The sequence below is a fragment of the Myotis myotis genome, unplaced genomic scaffold, assembly GCF_014108235.1.
Source record: "Myotis myotis isolate mMyoMyo1 unplaced genomic scaffold, mMyoMyo1.p scaffold_m19_p_12, whole genome shotgun sequence".
NCBI classification, from domain to species: Eukaryota; Metazoa; Chordata; class Mammalia; order Chiroptera; family Vespertilionidae; genus Myotis; species Myotis myotis.
The window spans coordinates 4,555,664-4,573,694 of NW_023416316.1; the positions used below are offsets into that span (position 1 = coordinate 4,555,664).

Below are 18,031 nucleotides of genomic sequence, written 5' to 3' on the forward strand. Positions count from 1 at the left end.
GCCCCTCAGAAGCGTGGCGACCCCGTGGCCCGCCTATTGGACGCTGGCGGCAGGTGGCGACCACGATTGGCCGCGGGGTGGTGACGTCAGGGGCGGGGCTGTTTCGGGGTGGGAGCGCGCCGCCCGCCGCCGGGCCTCTGCCGGGCGGGGCTGCTGCCGAGTCGGGCCATGAGCGGGTGCGTTTTGGAACCCCGGCCCCCGGGGAAGCGGTGGCTGGTGAGTGGAGTTAGGGGGGCGACGTAGGGGGTCCCGAGACCGAGCTCCAGTTTTGCCACTGTCTCCCCGACAGAGTCCCCGGATTCTTTGCCTCTGTTGTTGTTTTAAATCTCGAAATGGGTCCTCTACTCCGACGGGCTCCAAACTCCCAGGAACTCCGCCCCGGCGCCTCGCGCCCTGCCGGTCCGGCCCGCCCAGCCTTCTGGAGGCTCCGGGGTCTCCGGGCCCCCCCTTCGCGCCCCGTCCCCGCTCCGCTGCTGCTTGGCGTTACCCTCCTCCTGCTTCGGGCTCCAGGGGGCATTGTGAGATGGAGGGGTCGGGAGCTGTCGGCCTCAGTGTCCCTGGTGCCGCCCGCAGGTGGCCGGCCTGGGGAACCCCAGGCTGCCCGGCACGCGGCACAGCGTGGGGATGGCGGTGCTGGGGCAGCTGGCGCGGCGGCTGGGCGTGGCGGAGAGCTGGGCCCGGGACCGCCGCTGCGCCGCCGACCTCGCCCTGGCCGCGCTCGGGGATGCCCAGCTGGTCCTGCTTCGGCCGCGGCGGCTCATGAATGCCAACGGGCGCAGCGTGGCCCGGGCCGGTGAGTGGAGGGCACCGGGGGAGCCGGCCTGGCGGGCGGAGGGGCCAGAGGGGACTCGGGGCTGCGGCCACGGTTCCCCTCCAGAGTTCCAGTTGCCGCCTGGCCTCGGGGACTGTGGGAGCCTCAGTTTCTTTAAATTGTGGCCTCTCACGGGAGGTGGGAGTTGGGAAACGCCCCCGGGCAGATCAGCGGTAACGGGGCCACCGTTTCCCTGTGCCAAGCGGAGCTGTTGGGGCTGACTGCCGAGGAGGTCTACCTGGTGCACGACGACCTGGACAAGCCCCTGGGGAAGCTGGCTCTGAAGCTGGGCGGAAGCGCCAGGTGAGGCCCCGAGCACGTCGGGATGGGACAGGAAGTTGGCCTCCCATTTGGAGTGGGGTGGGGGTGCTGACCCCAGCCGAGCTGGGAGAGGGAAGGGGGCTGACCCAGGGAAGCACTGACTGCCCCTCTCCTATCCCTCGAAGGGGCCATAATGGAGTTCGTTCCTGCATTTGCTGCCTCAACTCCAATGTGAGTCCGCCCCCTTGGTCCTGCTCTGGGTCGGGTTGTTCGGAATGGGGCCCAACACTCCTCACCAAAGCTGCCTGGGCCCCTCCGCTCCTCCCACAGGCAATGCCACGGCTGCGAGTGGGCATCGGGCGCCCGACGCACCCTGACGCCGTGCAGGCACACGTGCTGGGCTGCTTCTCCCCATCGGAGCAGGAACTGCTGCTGCCAGTGCTGGAGCGGGCCACAGACCTGCTCCTGGACCACATCCGTGAGCGAAGCCAGGGGCCCTTGTCAGACACCTGACGCCAGTGGCCACAGCGGCCTGCTCACCTGCCATGCCCAGATACCCAGCCACATCCACAGAGGTGCCATGCCAACCTGTGGTATCCACTTTTTATAGAACTCTTCTCTGGACTACTCCAGGCTTCTTGGCATTAAAAGGGACTGTGGCTGGATTGGTCCATTTTGGGAATGAGGGTTGGTCGTCTCTCTGTGTCTTACTTGGAAAACAGGGAAACTTCAGGAAGACTAAGCTTTTTTATCTTTTTTGAAGACTCCGAGGTCTGGATCTGTAAGATTAAAGATGCCTGCTCGGAAGCTGAAGCTTCCTCTGGGGGTTCCTACCCTCCTCCTGCCTGTGGAGGAGGGACCCAGCAAGCCCCCCGCCCAGGGGCTGTGTGGGCATGCCTTAGGCCACTGAGACCTTGTCACACCTTTCTTCAGCCCATTTCACAGATGGGGAAATGGAGGCTTAGAGAAGTCTGGCCACATCCCCAAGGCCACACAGCTGCAGTGTGACTGAGCCATGATCGCACCCAGGGCTGGCTGTCATCGAGGTCCCAGGCACTCTCACCTCAGTGCTGCTGAGTGCCTGGAATGATCTCATCCGAGTGAAGTGAGAGAGCAGCCTGAGGTCCTCAGGGTTGGGTGAGATGCGGACCTGTCGAGGCACCAGGCCCAGGTCTGCCAGCTGGGAGGTCTGGAGGTCGGACAGCCGTTGGAGCATTAACCCAGTCTTAGGTGGCGAGATGCTGGACTGGCTGCGGGGAGGGGGTGGTGTCATCACCTCCATTTCAGAGAGGAGGAGGCTGAGGTTCAGAAAGGCTTTGGGGAGCCCAAATTCTGGCCCAGGGTCTCTGAGACAGCCCTTGGCAAGTCCTATAGCTGCTGCTTCTGAGGTCACACAAGGCCACTCACCTGTCCGGGTGGCTGTGATGTTGGTGGGGACCCACAATCATCGGGGGGCTTAGGACCACGCCTGAGCTGAGCATGGCCAGCAGCTGCCGCAGAATCTCCTTGCAGTGCAACTGGAACACTATCTCGTAGTTGCCGTCCTCTTCCTCTGGTTGCAGGTGCTGGTAGGAGTGGGGGTGGCCCATGGGGAGCAGGCCCATAGTGGCCCCAACACCCACCTCTGGGAAACTCCAACCCCAGTGCCTGTTTTAAAAAGTGTTCCCTGGCCGTGGTGGGATACCCATTCTCCAAATGGGAAGACTGAGGCCCCAAGGCCTTCCAGGGCCTCAGAGAAGGACTCCATCCAGTTTCTTCAAGACCTTGAAGGGATCTTTGAATTGCAGACTCAGAAAAGGGCAGACTTGCCAGGAGTCTCTCAGGGAAAAGTTGGGGCGTCTGGCCCTGGCTTGGCTTTCTCCGTGGGCCCAGTTACCTCTGGGCCGACCCCCCCCCCCCACTTTCACCCACTTGTGGTTCACCTGCAGAATGTTCTGTAGGAAGTTGGTGGTGTGGGTCAGGGTCGTCGCCAGGCTCGCCCGCATCTTCTGCTCTTTGGCCAGCTCCTGCTGCAGCCGCTTTGCCTCGGTGTGCTGATGCGCCAGCTGCTGGTTCAGCTGGGCTTTCTGGCTCCTGGCCGGGGGACCCGATGAGTCAGCCACCTCCCTACTCCAGGGTGTTGGGCCCTGCCATTGCTCGTTAGCCCACAGGGTCCCTCATCCAGCCCCGGGCCTCAGGCCGTTTGACAGGAAGCCTCGAGGCCCTTCTAGAGAGAGGAAGTCACTGGCCTGCGTCATGTGGCCATAGGAGATGGGCTCCTGCCTACTCCCACTGTCCGCCCACCGCGCGCCCCACCTCAGCGCCTCCTTCTCCTTCTGCAGCTGCAGGACTTTCTGCTCCAGTTCGCCCAGCAGGAAGTGCATCTGATCAGCCTCCACTCTGCCCTCCTGCTGCTTGTGGCACTTCTCCGTCAGCATGAGGATGATCTGCGGGTGCGAGCAGGTGGCCATGCCCCAGCCCCGCACCCCCAGCTCTAGGTTCAGCCAGGGCTCACCCCATGGCACAGAGAGGTCACATCCCTGAAGAGCAGCTGAGCAGAGCCCCCAGCGCTCCGGGAGTGGGTTCCACTTCAATAAGTTATAGGGGCTTTAAATCAAATAAAGAAAAATGAGCTGCCCTAGCCGGTTTGGCTCAGTGGATAGAGCATCGGCCTGTAGACTGAAGGGTCCCTGGTTCGATTCCAGTCAAGGGCACATGCCTGAGTTGCGGCTAGATCCCCAGTAGGGGGCGTGCAGGAGGCAGCCAATCAATGATTCTCATCATTGTTGTTTCTATCTCTCTTCCTCTCCCTTCCTTGAAATCAGTAAAAATATATTTAAGAAGAAAAAAAAAAATGAGCTGGGGCCAGCACCCTAGAGCCCCCCCACAAGTAGGGCTGGTCCCCTCACAGCTGCTCCCTCAGGACTTGGCTCCAGGCCAGGTACACCCTTGCCAAGCATGTGTTTGCCCTCAGGGCAGGGCCCCTAGGATTCCCTCCAGCTTTAGGTGCCAAACACCCTGTGATGAGGGCCTGGCAGGCACACCTTACGGTGGTTTCTGCTGTGCTTGGCCATGGCCTGCTTGGCGTTCTGCAGTAGCTCCAGCTCTTTGCACAGCTTGTCTTGGTTGCTCTTGAGCTGGTCATTCTCCCGCAGCAGCTGCACGCCATGCTGGGAGACCCTGGACAGCTGCAGGGTCACAGTGTTGTTCTCCAGGATGGCCTGCTTCGTTGTGTCCCACATCTGGCTAGTGGCCATCTTGTGGAAGTCAGTGGCCACCTGGTTCACACGCTGAATGATTTCCTTCTTCACTCTACTCGGGATGGGTGGGAATGAAGGGGGTCAGGCAGAGTGGGCACAGACCTCAGGCACCCCTTCCTATGTGGAGGTGCCCAGAGTGCCTAGGGCCACCTCTCTGCTCGTCCCTCCAGGAGGGGTGGGCTGTGGGCAGGAGGTTTCTCACTGTAGACCCTTTGTACCTTTTAAAAAACATATATTTTTTTATTGATTTCAGAGAGGAAGGGAGAGGGAGAGAAACATCAATGAGGAGAGAGAATCACTGATCGGATGCCTCCTGCACACCCCCTACTGGGAATTGAGCCCACAACCCAGGCATGTGCCTTTGGAATCAAACCTGGGACCCTTCAGTCCACAGGCCAATGCTCTATCCACTGAGCCAACCTGCTATGGCACCCTTTGTACCTTGAATTATGAACCAAATCAGTGTATTAGCTATGAAATAAACATGACTTAAGTCACAAAACGTGGCAAAAGGAAGTTCAGGGATTCTCCAATGCCAATGTGAGGACGAGCTGGGGAGCTTGGTTACTTTCTCACGCCCTCCATAACTCTGCTGGGATCCCGGGGAGCTCAGGTTGGGGAGTCAGTGAGCTAGCACAGGCTCCCCAGTCCGAATTCTGTGAGTCAGAGGTCTGAGGACTGGGCTGCGCCTGCCCTACCCCCCCCCCCCCCCGCCCCCATGAAGGCTCCCGCACCCGGCCTGCCCACCTGTCCCTGTCCAGCACCGACTTCTTCTCCAGGTTGTACATGTAGTCCTTGTACTCGTACTCCTGCTTCTGCAGCTGGTCCTCCAGCAATGTGAACTTCTCCGAAAGATCCTCTTTCTGCTGCCGGAACTCCTCCAGGGCTGCCAGCTTCCCCCCTGCCCCATCCCAGGGCATAGCCTGGTGAGGGGCCGCCTGGGAGGGCAGGTCCCAGGGGCAGCAAGGGCCTGGAGTGATGCCCCCCCCCCCACTTCCTCTTGCCTGCCTTATGGTTCCTGATCCAGGAGGGCCAGACCCCTACCCCTACACCCAGTCCTGCCCACCTTTATTGCTTTAGTCTGGAAAGTTCTCTCTTCCCCTCCACTAATCTTATCAAGACTCGTTCAGGTTTCACCTCTGAGAAGCTGTCCTTGACACTCTCCACTCCTGTCTCATGAAGGCAATGGTGATAACCACCACTCATTTGAACACCTTCTCTGGGCCAGGCATTCATGCTGTCATTAAGCCTCAAAACAACCCTTGCCACCTGGGTGACCTTGGCCAAGACACTTCACCTTCTTAAGGTGCTCCCTTACCTACAAATGGGGAGACAGCACTTCCTGCCTCACAGGATTGCTGGGACATTAACTATGGAAGATAATGTGTGGGAAGCAGCACATCGCTGTCGTTATTCAAGGTAGACATATCCCCGTTTCCCAGGTGGGAGAACAGGGTCAGAGAGAAGTGCTTGCCCAAGGCCGTAGAGATAGTGGTAGAGCTAGGACTTGAGCCCACAGAGCCAGAGTCTGGGATTCCCTGTCTCCATGGCAGGTGCACCCAGGCCCCCTCACCAATGATGATGTTCTCCGTGGTGAGCTGGTCCTTGGTCTCCTGGAACTCATGGCGCACCTGGGCTAACTGGGCTTCAAAGGCGTCCTTCTCCATCTCCTTGGCCAGCTGCAGGCTTTGCAGCTGCTCGTTGAGGTCGGCGATCTCATCCACCCGCTGGTTGAGCGTCCGCTTGAGGAAGGCCACAATCTCCTTCTTATTGCTGGCCAGCTGCTCATACTCCTGGCGGAACAGCTTCTCCTGCACGGCCAGCTCATCCCACTTGTGCTGGTACCTGAGGTGAGGCAGGGCAGAGCTCCAGGGGTCTGGGCACGCCAGGCCTGCAACTGGGCCAACCTCCTCAAGACCCTCTCACAGAGGAGCATTTGAGGTTCCTCATGGTCAGAATCCAGCCTCATCTCCCCCTGACCTGCACTCATGACCATAGCCAGTGTCTGCTTAGTGCATTACCTTCATCACATCATTAGCATGTAAGTTCCCTGAGGGCAGAGCCTTTCTCTCTTGTGTTCACAGCTGTGTCCCCAACACCTAGGACTGTGCCTGGTACATAGCAGGTACTCTGTGTATTTGCTGAATCCTCACAATAGCCCATAAGGAAGTGGGTACTATGATGATTATGGCCATTTGACAGATGAGAAAACGGAGGCTCAGAGGGATAAACTCCTAGTAAGTGGCAAAACCAGAACTTGAACTCTCGTCAATCTGACCTCAAAGTCAAGGCTCAACTACAACACTTAACTGCCCAAGTCGACCAGCTCTGTGCCCTCCCTAGCCTTTGCACCTGCTATCTTCCTTACCTTCATCCACTGAGTTAGCTACCTCCTCAGTGGAGCCTTCTTGGCTCTGAGCCATATTTGTGACCCTCTCTGGGGTGCCCTTTAGTAGGTGAGCCCTTGTCTCACTGGGCAGTCAAGACCTGACGTGTCTGTTTTCTCCACCTGGCCAACCTCTTACCTCCTTCACCATGATATTCTTGGGGCCTGGCATAGGAGCTTAGCAAATAGTAAGCACCCAATACTGTCTCCCAAACACATTTTCCCCAAATACATTCGATCCAGTGTCTCAGCTTGAAGGAAGCTTGTGAATTTTTAAGAGTGTCATATGATTGACCTATTGGTTTCCAAGGGAATAATTGGTGAAGTTATTTGGAAAGATGTTTTACTTCATAATTTACCCAACCAACATCTTTTGAACGGCTACTGCATACAGGGCCCTGCAGGGTACAGACCCGAATGACCTGCTTTGTGGAGCAAGGAAGCAGCCTGGTGGAGGGAAGTCAGGGGGCCAGAGCTCCCATTCTGCCCCCTCTGCCCCGCCCTGAGCCTCAGACCTTCCGTCTGTGCAATAGGGATGCCATGAAGACCTCTCTCCTGGCTCTGTTTCAGGGACACAGTGAGCACAGCACAGGACCCACCTGGCACACATGGAGGAGTCAACGTTAGCTTATCTGCAACATGTGGGGTTCTTGCTCATCACCAAAGGGTCCTTTAAGGGTGACCCTGAGACTGAGCCAGTGCATCCTAACTGGGAGGAAACTTGGTTTGAAAATAAGAAAAATGGACACACACACACACACACACACGCGCACACGCACACACGCACACACGCACACGCACGCGCACACACACACACACACCCATCCCCAGCTGAGCCTGCGCAGTGGCCAACTCTGGGCAGAGCTTCTGACCCAGCAGGACCAGCCTCTAGGCGCCCACCCACCGGGCCAGCCTGTCCTCCAGGTCTCGGATCTGGATGTGGTAGAACTCCCGTAGCTCCTGGGCCAAAACCATATCCATGGCCACGTTGGGCTCCTTCTTGGCACCTTTCTTCTTGGCCTCGAGCTCCTTGGCCCCCTTCTTTGCCTTCTTTTTGGGAGCCATGGCTGGTAGCCACCGCTACCTCAGGACTCCTTTAAAGACCAGGTGGTTGCTAAGGAAGTTGGTCTCATACATAGCAACAAACTGAAGGAATGAAACAAGGCTTAAAGGGGCCCTGCCCTATTTTGGGCAAGGCGGGCACTGGCGAATGGTCTCCACCTCCAAGGCTGACAGCACCTCCATAGAGGCTCTAGGTTGGGGTTTCCTAGGCCCTGGTGTCTCCAGACCAGGATGCCAGGCTCTCAGGGCACTCTTGGGCTCTGGGGAGACCCCTTCTCCCCCAGGTGGCAATAAGTGATGTAGAAATATTACAGTGGTTCTGAGCCCTCGAAGTCACGACCCTGCCCCTTGGTGCTGATCAGAGGGGACAGCTGCCCCAGAGCTCCCCAGGACCAGAAGAAGCTGGTCACCAGGCCCCCGGCCAAGAAACCCCTCCCCTGAGGCCTGAGACCAGCTTAATTCTTTGGTGACGCAGCTACACAGCAGGATCCTCCTCTTGGCTCACCCAAGCAGGTGGGGAGGCGGCACGGTAAGGACAGGTGTTTTAGTGAGCATCGCCCTAGGACGCGGGAGGGAGGTCACGGTTCGATTCCGGTCGGGCCAGGTGCCTGGGTTGTGGGCTCGATCTCCGGTGTGGGGCACAGGAGGCAGCTGATTAATGATTCTTTCTCATCATTGATGTTTCTATCTCTCCCTCTCCCTTCCTTTCTGAAATCAATTAAAAAATATATATTTTTAAAAAAGAAATAGATGTTTCATATAGGAGGCTCCCATACGGGGTCCCAGGACGTCCCTGTCCAGAGGCTGGCTCAGTTTTCCACCCGGCTCGGGGAAAGTGCCCCTTTGTCCCACGCTGACCCCGGCAAATAAAGGTGTACTCTGTAGCTTTGCCTTGGGTGGCAGCATCCTGGACTGGGGGGAGGAGGAGAAGAGGGCACGGTAGGTGTCCAGCTGGCTGATGCCCCGGCTGGCCCCTCATGCCCCATCTCCTCCCCTCTCCTGGAGACCATGCCTGTAGGCCTGTGGTATTCACCCAGTGCTTGTGGCCCAGGCACTCCTGAGACGGGGCAGGTCCTCTTCCTCCCTGTTGTCCTAGGGCTTGGCACTTAGCAAGAGGTGACAGAGTCCCTCCGGAAGTCTGAAGGTAGACAAGGTGAAGCTCTATTACTGCCGCCTTAGGGGTTGGTTTGAGTGGCTGGATCCTTGCAGTGGGTGCCAGGGGACAGGGAGGTTCAGAAACAGGGAGGTGGGTGTTTATTTTTGGCAATGAGGCAGGTTGGAGCAGTGGTTGGTTAAAGGTGGGCTTGAGTTTGTCTGCCCTGGACTGCAAACAGGGCAATACAGATCCCAGAGGGGAGAGAGGCCTGACCCAGTGCCCAAAACTTGGGGCCAGCAGAGGGACTGGCCCTCCAGCTTAAAGCCATGGCCATCCCCCGAGCTGGAGATTGCTGCCTCACTGACGTGGGAGGCTCCCCCACAGAGCCCCGCCCAGGCAAAGGATCCCCATGGTGCCTGAATCCCCAGCTGCCTTCTCCCTCCTCATGCCTCCCGGGTTGCTGCCCTTTTACCTGAGGCCCATCTCAGGGGTAGTTCTGAATCCCCAGGCTGATGGGCTGCCTAGAGCCCACAGAAGGTATCAGCTCTTGGGCCGGTACTTCCTCCTGGGGGTCAGGGCCAGGTTTATAAAAGCAGCTGCAGTCACACAGCAAGTGGCCAGCTGGACTTTCCGGCCAGACTTCTGGGTGGTGGGGGTGGGGAAGGGAATGCTACAGGTTGAAGGATACTCCTTTCTGGAGTTTGCCTGGAGAGTCTCTAGTCATCACCTTTCCCAGTGACACCATCTCATTGCTGCTTCTTAACCTGTGTCCACACTGGGGACTGGTGGTGGTGGGCCCAGGGCCTCCTGACTTTGTGATCTGGGTGTTCTGAGAGGAGCAGGTGCAGTGCACACAGCCCAGTAGGCGGCAGCATCAGTCCAGGGCAGTGGCCGGTGGGCTGGGGCACTGCCACCTCTGGAAGGCTCTGGAGGGAAGGAAGCCTAGGACCAATGGCAACGGGGGGGGGGGGGGGGGCAGGCATCATTAAACATGCCTGACATCTTGCCAACCTCTATGGAACACATGACATAAGAGAGATTTGTTCATCCAGGGTGTGAGTGTGTGTGATACAGTACTACCGCCCACTAGTGTGAGCTCATGAGGACCCAGTCTGCCTTGTTTGTGGCTGCATTCCTAGAGCCTAGGATGGAAGTTGGCACACAGTAGGCACTCATAAACATCTGCTTACTGTCAGACCACATGTGGAAGGGTTTTCCGAATAGCATAGTAAGGAGCTCAATCCACCTTCCCTTCAGCAAGACAAGTTAATTGAACATTTAAAAAAAGAAACAATTATTTAAAGTGTCTGGAAATTGTTCTAAGGGCGTACAGAAAATGGGAAAACATTCATTTAAGAAACTCTGCCCACTGGTGTGGCTCAATGGTTGAGCATCCACCTATGAATCAGAAGGTCATGGTTCAATTCCCAGTCAGGACACATGCCTGGGTTGCGCGCTCAGTCCCTAGTTGGGGATGTGCAGGAGGCAGCCAACTGATGATTCTCTCTCATCATTGATGTTTCTATCTCTATCTCCCTCTCCCTTCCTCTCTAAAATGAGTAATATTTTTTTTTAATTAAAAAAAGAAAATCTAAGTTTCCACACAGGCAGTAGAATGAGAAAGTGCTGAAAGAAAAAAACAGTCAACCAAGAATTCTATATCCAGCAAAATTATCCTTCAGCTCAGCATTACTCTTCCACAGGCATCACTCACAGGAGGGGACAAAGTTCCTCATCAAGGTCATGTGGATTTGAGCCAAGCCTGCTTGATGCCAAGGTCTGTCAAGCAGACTTGTCACTGCCATTCTGCCTCCCAGGAACAAAAGCCTGGTGTAACACCAACATGGCTGTACAGGCACCTGAGCAGGGTCTGGTGGAGACCTCCAGCCTGCAGGCCCTGAGATGGAGACATTCTAGACACAGAGAAATAGGGCGATGGAAGGACCATATCAACTACAGGTAGCTTGCTGTTGCAGCTAGGGGTCAAGACAAGCTTCACGGATTGTCCCCAAATGTGCAACAGCTACAGATCTTAATGCAAGTAACGGAGACCTGGATCCAGGAGACTCCAAGCCGTGGTTGGGGTGGCTGGACTCCTCTGCCATGGACCATTGCAGAAGCCTTCCTTTCCACTTCCCACAGTGAAACCAGCCCAGAGTCACCTTGGACACCATGAATGGGCGCCGAATTATTCATTTATTAGACTCAAGTACTTTAGTACAGAACAGTACAGAGATGATACATGTTTGTGCTTCAATACTTTCAAACACTGAGATTCTGATAATTTCAAGGTAAACAAGTTTCAAGACAGACTAGATTTTTAAAATATCCTTTTGATAAATTATGTTTCTATAAATAACAGAGAAAGGAAAACCAACATGTTCAACAAACAAGGTCCTGAAGCATGAGCATTGGTCACAGGGAGGGGACAAAACAAGCAGTAACAGTAAGAAACCAACCAATGCAAGTACCTACAGCTCTGTCCTAAGGAAATAAGATGTCTTAAGGGGAGAGGGGAGACAGACCTGCAAACTAATCTGAGTGCAAAGGGGAGAGAGGTTTCCAAGCCGTGAGGAGAGGACACCACAGGCATCTACTGGGCGGGCGAGGAACATGTTCTGAAAGGAGAGCGGGCGAGTTAAACTAGCACACACCACGTTTGCAACGACATCACGAGACAGGAATATACACGCGGTCTGCAGGAGTAAAAGGGTGGCGGGGGCTGGACAGGGGACATTTTTGTGACTTCCACTGTCATTATATTTCATGACAACAGCAGCAGAACAAACGGTGTGCTCACTCCCAGGAACGAGAACTGCTGAGTCTTGAGGATGATGAGACATCCTGCCTGCATTTGCTTCTTTAAGTTTTGCATTAGAGCTAAGTTTTATACAGCTAGGTTTTTATACAGGGAATAAAATGATCATTTTTCTCTACAAGCACAACAACATATGACCCTGCACTACAAAAAATAAAATATCAGGAAGTATCTTCCACTGAGGGTCATCTGAGTGGGCAACGGTCTGTATACATCCCTTGGGCTATGATCCCGGCTATTGGACGTCTTAGGGGACGGGCCCTCTCTACAGGGAAGGCCCTCTGACAGCGTCCTGCAGAGCTCACTCTGTTCTAGTCCCTTCCTGACCCCTGAGCTCTCCCAGGCTGACTCCACTAAGAACGAACTTCTCTGGTCAAAAGATCAGCCCTAACCCCTTTTCCAGGAGACCATGGTCTCCAGGGGGAGCTTGCTCCTCACTGGTTTGGGCACAGTGACTTAGACCACAGAGCGACTTCCCTCAGGGTCACAGCGCTGTGGACGCAGCCAGGGAGGGCGCGGTGACAAGCTGAACACCAGCCCCCACCCACAGCCACAGCCACAGCACTGGGGATATGGGCCACTGAGGAAAGCAAAGAGGTGGGTTCCAGCTCCAGCCTCCAAGATCCACCTGGGCCTCACTGCCCCGACTACCCGATGAGAGCAGGCCCTGGGGCGTGGGAACCGGAGTGGACAGAGAGAGCCTCAGTTTGAAATACTCCCAGAACAGACATCTGAGTCCCAATAAGAACAGAAACAACCCAGACAGGTTCTTAAAAACACTCAAGCACCCGCCTTCCCACACTCAGGCAATCTGCACGTGTCGCACCAGGTTATGTACAAGGTCACGGAATCATAACGAATGGGGAGGAGGTGTCCATTCATCTGAACAGTCCCAGAACTTCTCCAGCAGCGCGCCACTTACACACGAACCTCTCCTCTCAGGGCACATATAGAAGACAGTCTTTTTAAAAAACACAATGCATTATTTTCTTTTGTTTCAAAGAGAAGAGGGCATCATTAACACGAGAACGCAGCGGCAACAGCGCCGACTAGGGCGTGCAGAGCTGGGAGGCAGGGAGGGACAGAGGGTCAGCAAAGGAACCACTGCAGGCAGTGGGCAGCGGCAGGGCTGTGGAGCATGGGGGGAAGAGGGTTCACTTTTTGGAGGGGCAGCTTATTGTTTTAAGTGCTTATTTCTTCATCTGTTTTATTCAGTTTCTTCAGCGTGTCCAGCAGTTTTTGTGGGGTGAGAATCTGCGTGGATCCTGAGGGAGGCAGAGAAGACAGTGAGCTCGCCGGGACGCTTCCTCCTTCCCTGCTCCTCGAGGTTCCCAGACCTGCACCCACTCCCCCGCCCCGCCCTGGTGTGGTCAGTGGAGGCAGGGAGAGGGTTGGGGATTGGGCTTTGGGGCCAAGTCACATTTGGGGCTGGGAGACATTTGGGGACTGGGATAAACAAAACATCCTCTGGTTGCCCTAGCTGGCTTGGCTCAGTGGATAGAGCGTCAGCCTGTGGACCGAAGGGTCACGGGTTCAATTCCGGTCAAGGGCATATGCCTGGGTGGTGGACTCGATCCCCAGTGGGGGGCATGCAGGAGGCAGCCGATCAATGATTCTCTCTCATCATTGATGTTTCTATCTCTCTCTCCCTTTCCCTTCCTCTCTGAAATCAATAAAAATATATTTATTTTTAAAATCCTCTGGCTCAGGCAGGGTCCCAGGCCTCCCCCTCAGGGCTCAGCGCCATCTGCAGGACATGAGGCAGCTGCATTTTGAACTCAAGGTGAAGCAGGGAGAGGAATTCCAAACCACATGGCAGGGAAAGGTTGGGAATGGGGCGGGGGCTATGCGGGGCCTGTGTGTGGAAAGAATGGTGCCTGGTAGGGAGGCAGTTGGTAGGCAGAACACCCTGGGGGAAGCCACTGACCTCTGGGAGCAGATGCTTGGAACTGCCGTGGTGGGCGGGACCTCAGGTGTGAAAGGGAGAGGGCGGGGACCTGAGGCCTTACCTTATAGAGACCGTGCATTGTAAGAGATTAGAAATGCTTGCAAAAATTTAAGCTAATGGAATTAGGTATAACTTCTACCACAAAATAATAAATAAATAAAAGTAAATGAAGTCCTTTTCATAAGGAGAGAGATCTAGTAAGTGCAGTGAAAAAAGATGCATGGATCGTGTGGTTTGGACATGGACATACTCAAACAGAACAGAAGTGGCTGGTGTGTGAGCATGAGGCCTGCACGCATGCAGCAGTGGCCGTCAAAGAAAGATCCTGGTGGGAGAGAAGAACCGAACAAAAGAGACCTGTACTTGAAAATGTGCCTCCCTGGAGATGCGGGTGCAGGCATGGCCTTCATGGGACAAGGGGAGCAGAAACCTCAGGATGCCAGACCCCCGCCCGAGCGCGGGCAGGCACAGAAGGCTCAGGCTGGCTTGCTGGGCGGGATCCCACACACCAGCGTCCCTGTGCCTCTGACCACTACTTGCTCAGCTGACCTGTGACTGCTGGAGCTGCAGGCCTTGGACCTTCCTGGTCAGTCAAACCAGCAGCAAACTCGTAAAGCCTTCCCTGGTGTGAGGGGTTCCTCCCGACACCCCATTCCCTGCAGTGCAAGTCCCAGGCACCTGTCACTGCTCAGAGCAGCTACTGCCATCATGCCAAGTGATGCCCAGGCCGCAGGCCCCAGGCCCCAGCTCTAAAGCCGACTCATTATCCTGCACACTGAGGCTCCTCCTGCAAACGTGACAGAGGCTTCAGCAGCATGTCCCCCAGAGTGCACATTTCTGTGACTCTACCCATCTTACCACGCGTCCTAAAGAAAGTCAAAGACTGTCTACAAATGGGGAAGCAGGACTTAAATGTTACAAATTCCTAACAGTGAACAGCTGTGAGAATGAGGGCTTTCCAATTGCAATCCACACGGACTGTGTGTCTACACCCTGAAAGACAGCCCTGGGCTCTGGGTGCAGGGTTAGCTCAAGGGCATCCTAGGTTGAGACAACGCAGCACACTCGTTCCAGAGAAAACCATCCCTAACCCGTCCCAAAGTGCTCCCCCTGCCCTTGCTTCCTTGCAAATTCAGGATTTGTGGGAGGCCAAAAAGAGGTTAAGGAATCCATCAGCTCTAGAATTTTCTGATATTATCTGATCACTGACCATCTGGTGTTCCCAGGCTTTGACTGAAAGAAGAACACCCAGGACCAAGAGTACTGGGCAACTAGAGAGGCCTGTAGGACCCTGTGCCAGGCACGGTGCTGGGCCCTCGCTCACTGGTCTCTTTAAAGGACCCAGAGCAGCTGAGTGCCCATTCTTACCACCCAATCATCTGTATTGCTTTAATACTTGGTTAGGCTTTCTACCACCACAAATATTGCTAATTGAGTGGGGTGGGTTTAAACCACAATTTGCAAATGTTCTCACTTTGAACTCACAGGTAGCTGACCACATAGGCCCTTTAGATCAGCAAGAGGGTCCCACTGCTCTGAGGGTCCCTCTTAGTCTACATAACTGGAAGGTTGAGAAATGTGAATGGGGTCTCCAAGAACAGAGTCATCCGAAAGACTGAGCGCTGTGGGCAGACAGATGTCTGCTGGGACAAAACCCTTCTCTCACTGGCCGGGTACTCAGTTGGTTAGAGCATCGTTTTGATATACAAGGTTACAGGTTCTACCCCCAGTGAGGGCACGTACAAGAATCAACTGATGAATGCATAAGTGGAGCAACAAATCCATCTCTCTCTCTCTCTCTCTCTCTCTCTCTCTCTCTCTCTCTCTCTCTGTCTCAAAATCAATTAAAAAAACACACCTTGCAGTAAATGCCATCCACCCACCTGCCACCTGCACACAGAACTAGAAGCTCTGATTCTGATTACCCACCTCCCAAAATGCTTTGAAACAATGACTGTTAATTCAGTGCCCACAGGTTTGGCTTTCCTTGGGAAGGAGCCTGGGCAGAATGGGAGGTACTCAGGCCATAGCCAGCCCCAGTGTCCTGGCTCACAGCCCCCTGCTATTTCTCGCCTTCATATCAACCTTCCAGGTTTCCTAGCCAAGGTGCTGATGGCTTTCCCCTGAGGTTAACAGGGAGCCGAGAATGGGTAGGGCTGCATGGCTTCAGTCACCAATCTGAGGAGGAGCCTTGGGACCCTATGGTCCAGCCTCCCTGTGGCCCATACACTGTGGCCCAGGAAGTGGGAATGACCTAGTCACAGGTCCTTGTGGCAGAGCTGGGGCTGGAGTCCAGGTCTCCCCACTGCTCAAGGTGACTCACATTCTGAAGACTCACTGGGCCACAGCTCAGCCCAGGTGGAGGGGACATTTTCAGGGCCCATGTCAATGGAGTCTATGAAGCCAGGTACACAAACTGTGGCCTCATCACAGAACGGGCAGTGAAGCTAAGGCCCGAGTAACGTTCCAGTGGAGTTCTGGATCAGTCTGCCATTTAAACGCATCCGAGGAGGTTCCCAGCATGTAGGGAGAACGGAAGGAGAGAGGAGGGGACAAGGACAAGAATAAAATCTGGATCATCTACCGAACAGAAGCAGGTTCCTGGGGGACTGAGAGCAGGTGCAGTGCGGTGGGAGAGCGATTTCTACCCAAAGGCTCTCAGCACGAGGGGCTTCAGTGGGTGAGGAGGGTGATTACTCAACTCTCGGAAGGATCACAGGAGGTTAAAATGAAAGCAGTTACTGAAAGAGCAAATGGCTAATGAGTGCCCTTTCCCCAGAGGAACACGAGACAGGAGCTCTTCCCGTGGCTGGCGGGAGGGCGGGAGCTCACCAAGTACATGGTGGCCTGTGACCCCTTGTTCCCCGGGCTAAGTGCTGTCCGGGAAAGCGGCATTTACATGTCTCACTACCACTGACTCGGAGTCTACTCTGATGCTCTCCGCAGAGCCTCCCCGACAACCGGGCACCCAGGGCTGTCCCTGGGAAGCCTGCCGGCCTCGTGCTCAGGTTCCCACCCCACGCCCCAACCTGGACAAGGTGCTCTCTTCCTGGTGCCCACAAACGCATCCCTGAGCACCAGGCATGGGCGCGACCCTCTGGCATCCCTCAACCCCTCTGCAGGGCTGCTCACAGCATTATTCTCATTCTCAGGTTAAAACCCCGGGGGCTGTGCTGTGGGCTGAGCAGCAGGGGACCCAGGGCAGGACAGAGCCCGCAGGCCGGCCCGGAGGCTCTGTGGCCAATGGGTGAAGGCAGCATCGGACACATTTTCAATCGGTGTTAAGAACTGCAAGCATTTTCTTGTTAAAGGAAAATCAAATAAATAATAAACTAAAAACAGAAAAAATAAAAAGAGTGACGGAATAATCAAAGAAAGCCCTTCAGAGAGGAAGAGTTTCTTTTCTGTAATAAGCTGCTTTTACTTTGTTTCTTTGGCTCTCACTCCATTGTTGGAGCCTGATCCTCAAAAGATACCCTAGAGGACTCCCTGAAGTCGGGGTGTCTCAGGTCCATGAGAAATTTGGTGGGAGTAAGAATATGAGTAGAACCTGCGGGAGAACAGAGGCCAGCTGACTGCTTGAACAAAGGTACGGAACAGGAACATGCCAACTTAGGCCTACGTTTATGCAGCCAGTGAGATATGAGAAAGCAAGACACACGAGCACGCGCACGCACACAGGCACGCACACAGCACACGCACTGCAAGGATGGCTGGCATGCACAAAAGCAGGTGAGGCCACACAGCGGACATCGGCTGTCTGAGCGAGACCCCTCCAAAAATCTGTAGGTCACTTCATCTCCCCAGGTTATACCACCTCCCAATGGGGAACCTCAGGTCAGGGCCAAAGCCGAAGATATTTACCCCCAAGCCCGGCTCTGACAGCTTCTGCCCAGGAAAACTGTGTTTGAGGTAAGAATTATCCAACACACGCATGCAACACATATGCAAGCAGGGAGCAGAGAGCTTCATCCCGGGGGGGGGGGGGGGGGGGGCCTACATAACGAACGGGAAGGAACAATACAGGGAGAAATGGTGACCACACGGGGGAGCTCCAGGGAGCGGGGACGGGAGGAAGAATGTCCAATCTCCCCACTGAATGGTGCTTCTGGGTCCATCTTGAGACACCAGGGACACCATGTGACTGGTGTGTAGAACCTGCTCCTCTGAGAGCCTGGAGGCACCGTGACTTGGCCACTGCAAAGGAGAGGCACGAAGCTGACTCGTCTTGTCGAGATAAGGAGAGAGGGCAGGACCTGGCCAGGCAGTATGTGCTGATAGCCTCTTGCCAATTATTGTCGAGAGGCATCCGGGCAAGTGCCACTCCATTTTGCTAAGGGAAAGGAGGGACTGAGGAAAACGTGGAGAAAGCAAGATTTTTCTCAGCTCCCTCTGTCTTCCAACCCTAGA

At 55.3% G+C, this 18,031-nt stretch overlaps 3 protein-coding genes across 4 annotated transcripts in view; 1 reads left to right on the forward strand and 2 right to left on the reverse strand.

Annotated features, from left to right (window-relative positions):
* The first annotated feature begins 65 nt into the window (after positions 1-65).
* PTRH1 (peptidyl-tRNA hydrolase 1 homolog) lies at positions 66-1,879 on the forward strand. The gene is made up of 5 exons (XM_036329593.1): positions 66-216; positions 574-793; positions 1,015-1,114; positions 1,258-1,303; positions 1,403-1,879. Exons 1-5 carry the CDS (start codon positions 169-171, stop codon positions 1,583-1,585), a joined length of 597 nt encoding a protein of 198 aa, XP_036185486.1. The 5' UTR covers positions 66-168; the 3' UTR covers positions 1,586-1,879.
* On the reverse strand, positions 1,747-7,762 carry CFAP157 (cilia and flagella associated protein 157). Its single transcript, XM_036331461.1, has 9 exons — positions 7,602-7,762; positions 5,885-6,156; positions 5,059-5,212; positions 4,096-4,363; positions 3,368-3,498; positions 2,923-3,145; positions 2,480-2,637; positions 2,130-2,322; positions 1,747-1,845 (listed from the first exon to the last, which is right to left on the reverse strand). The coding sequence occupies exons 1-9, from the start codon at positions 7,760-7,762 to the stop codon at positions 1,780-1,782; spliced, it is 1,626 nt and encodes a 541-aa protein (XP_036187354.1). The 3' UTR covers positions 1,747-1,779.
* A 3,251-nt stretch (positions 7,763-11,013) lies between these two features.
* STXBP1 (syntaxin binding protein 1) overlaps positions 11,014-18,031 on the reverse strand; it is a 48,177-nt gene continuing 41,159 nt past the window's right edge. Inside the window, exons 19-20 of one of the 2 annotated variants that reach the window (XM_036329596.1) lie at positions 17,046-17,171; positions 11,014-12,938 (exon numbers count right to left, since the gene is read on the reverse strand). In XM_036329596.1, the coding sequence (XP_036185489.1) occupies positions 17,062-17,171 (110 nt within the window). In that variant the 3' untranslated portion in view covers positions 11,014-12,938; positions 17,046-17,061. The remainder of the gene's footprint in view (positions 12,939-17,045; positions 17,172-18,031) is intronic. The other variant, XM_036329597.1, reaches the window with a different exon arrangement.

Coding starts and splice junctions, on each gene's coding strand:
- PTRH1 (XM_036329593.1), top strand. CDS start 169: ATGAGCGGGTGCGTTTTGGAACCCCGGCCCCCGGGGAAGCGGTGGCTG. Junction 217..573: donor CCCCGGGGAAGCGGTGGCTG/GTGAGTGGAGTT, acceptor TGCCGCCCGCAG/GTGGCCGGCCTGGGGAACCC. Junction 1,304..1,402: donor TTTGCTGCCTCAACTCCAAT/GTGAGTCCGCCC, acceptor CTCCTCCCACAG/GCAATGCCACGGCTGCGAGT.
- CFAP157 (XM_036331461.1), bottom strand. CDS start 7,762: ATGGCTCCCAAAAAGAAGGCAAAGAAGGGGGCCAAGGAGCTCGAGGCC. Junction 6,157..7,601: donor CTGGAGGACAGGCTGGCCCG/GTGGGTGGGCGC, acceptor GCCTCACCTCAG/GTACCAGCACAAGTGGGATG. Junction 1,846..2,129: donor TCAGCAGCACTGAGGTGAGA/GTGCCTGGGACC, acceptor TTACAGATCCAG/ACCTCGGAGTCTTCAAAAAA.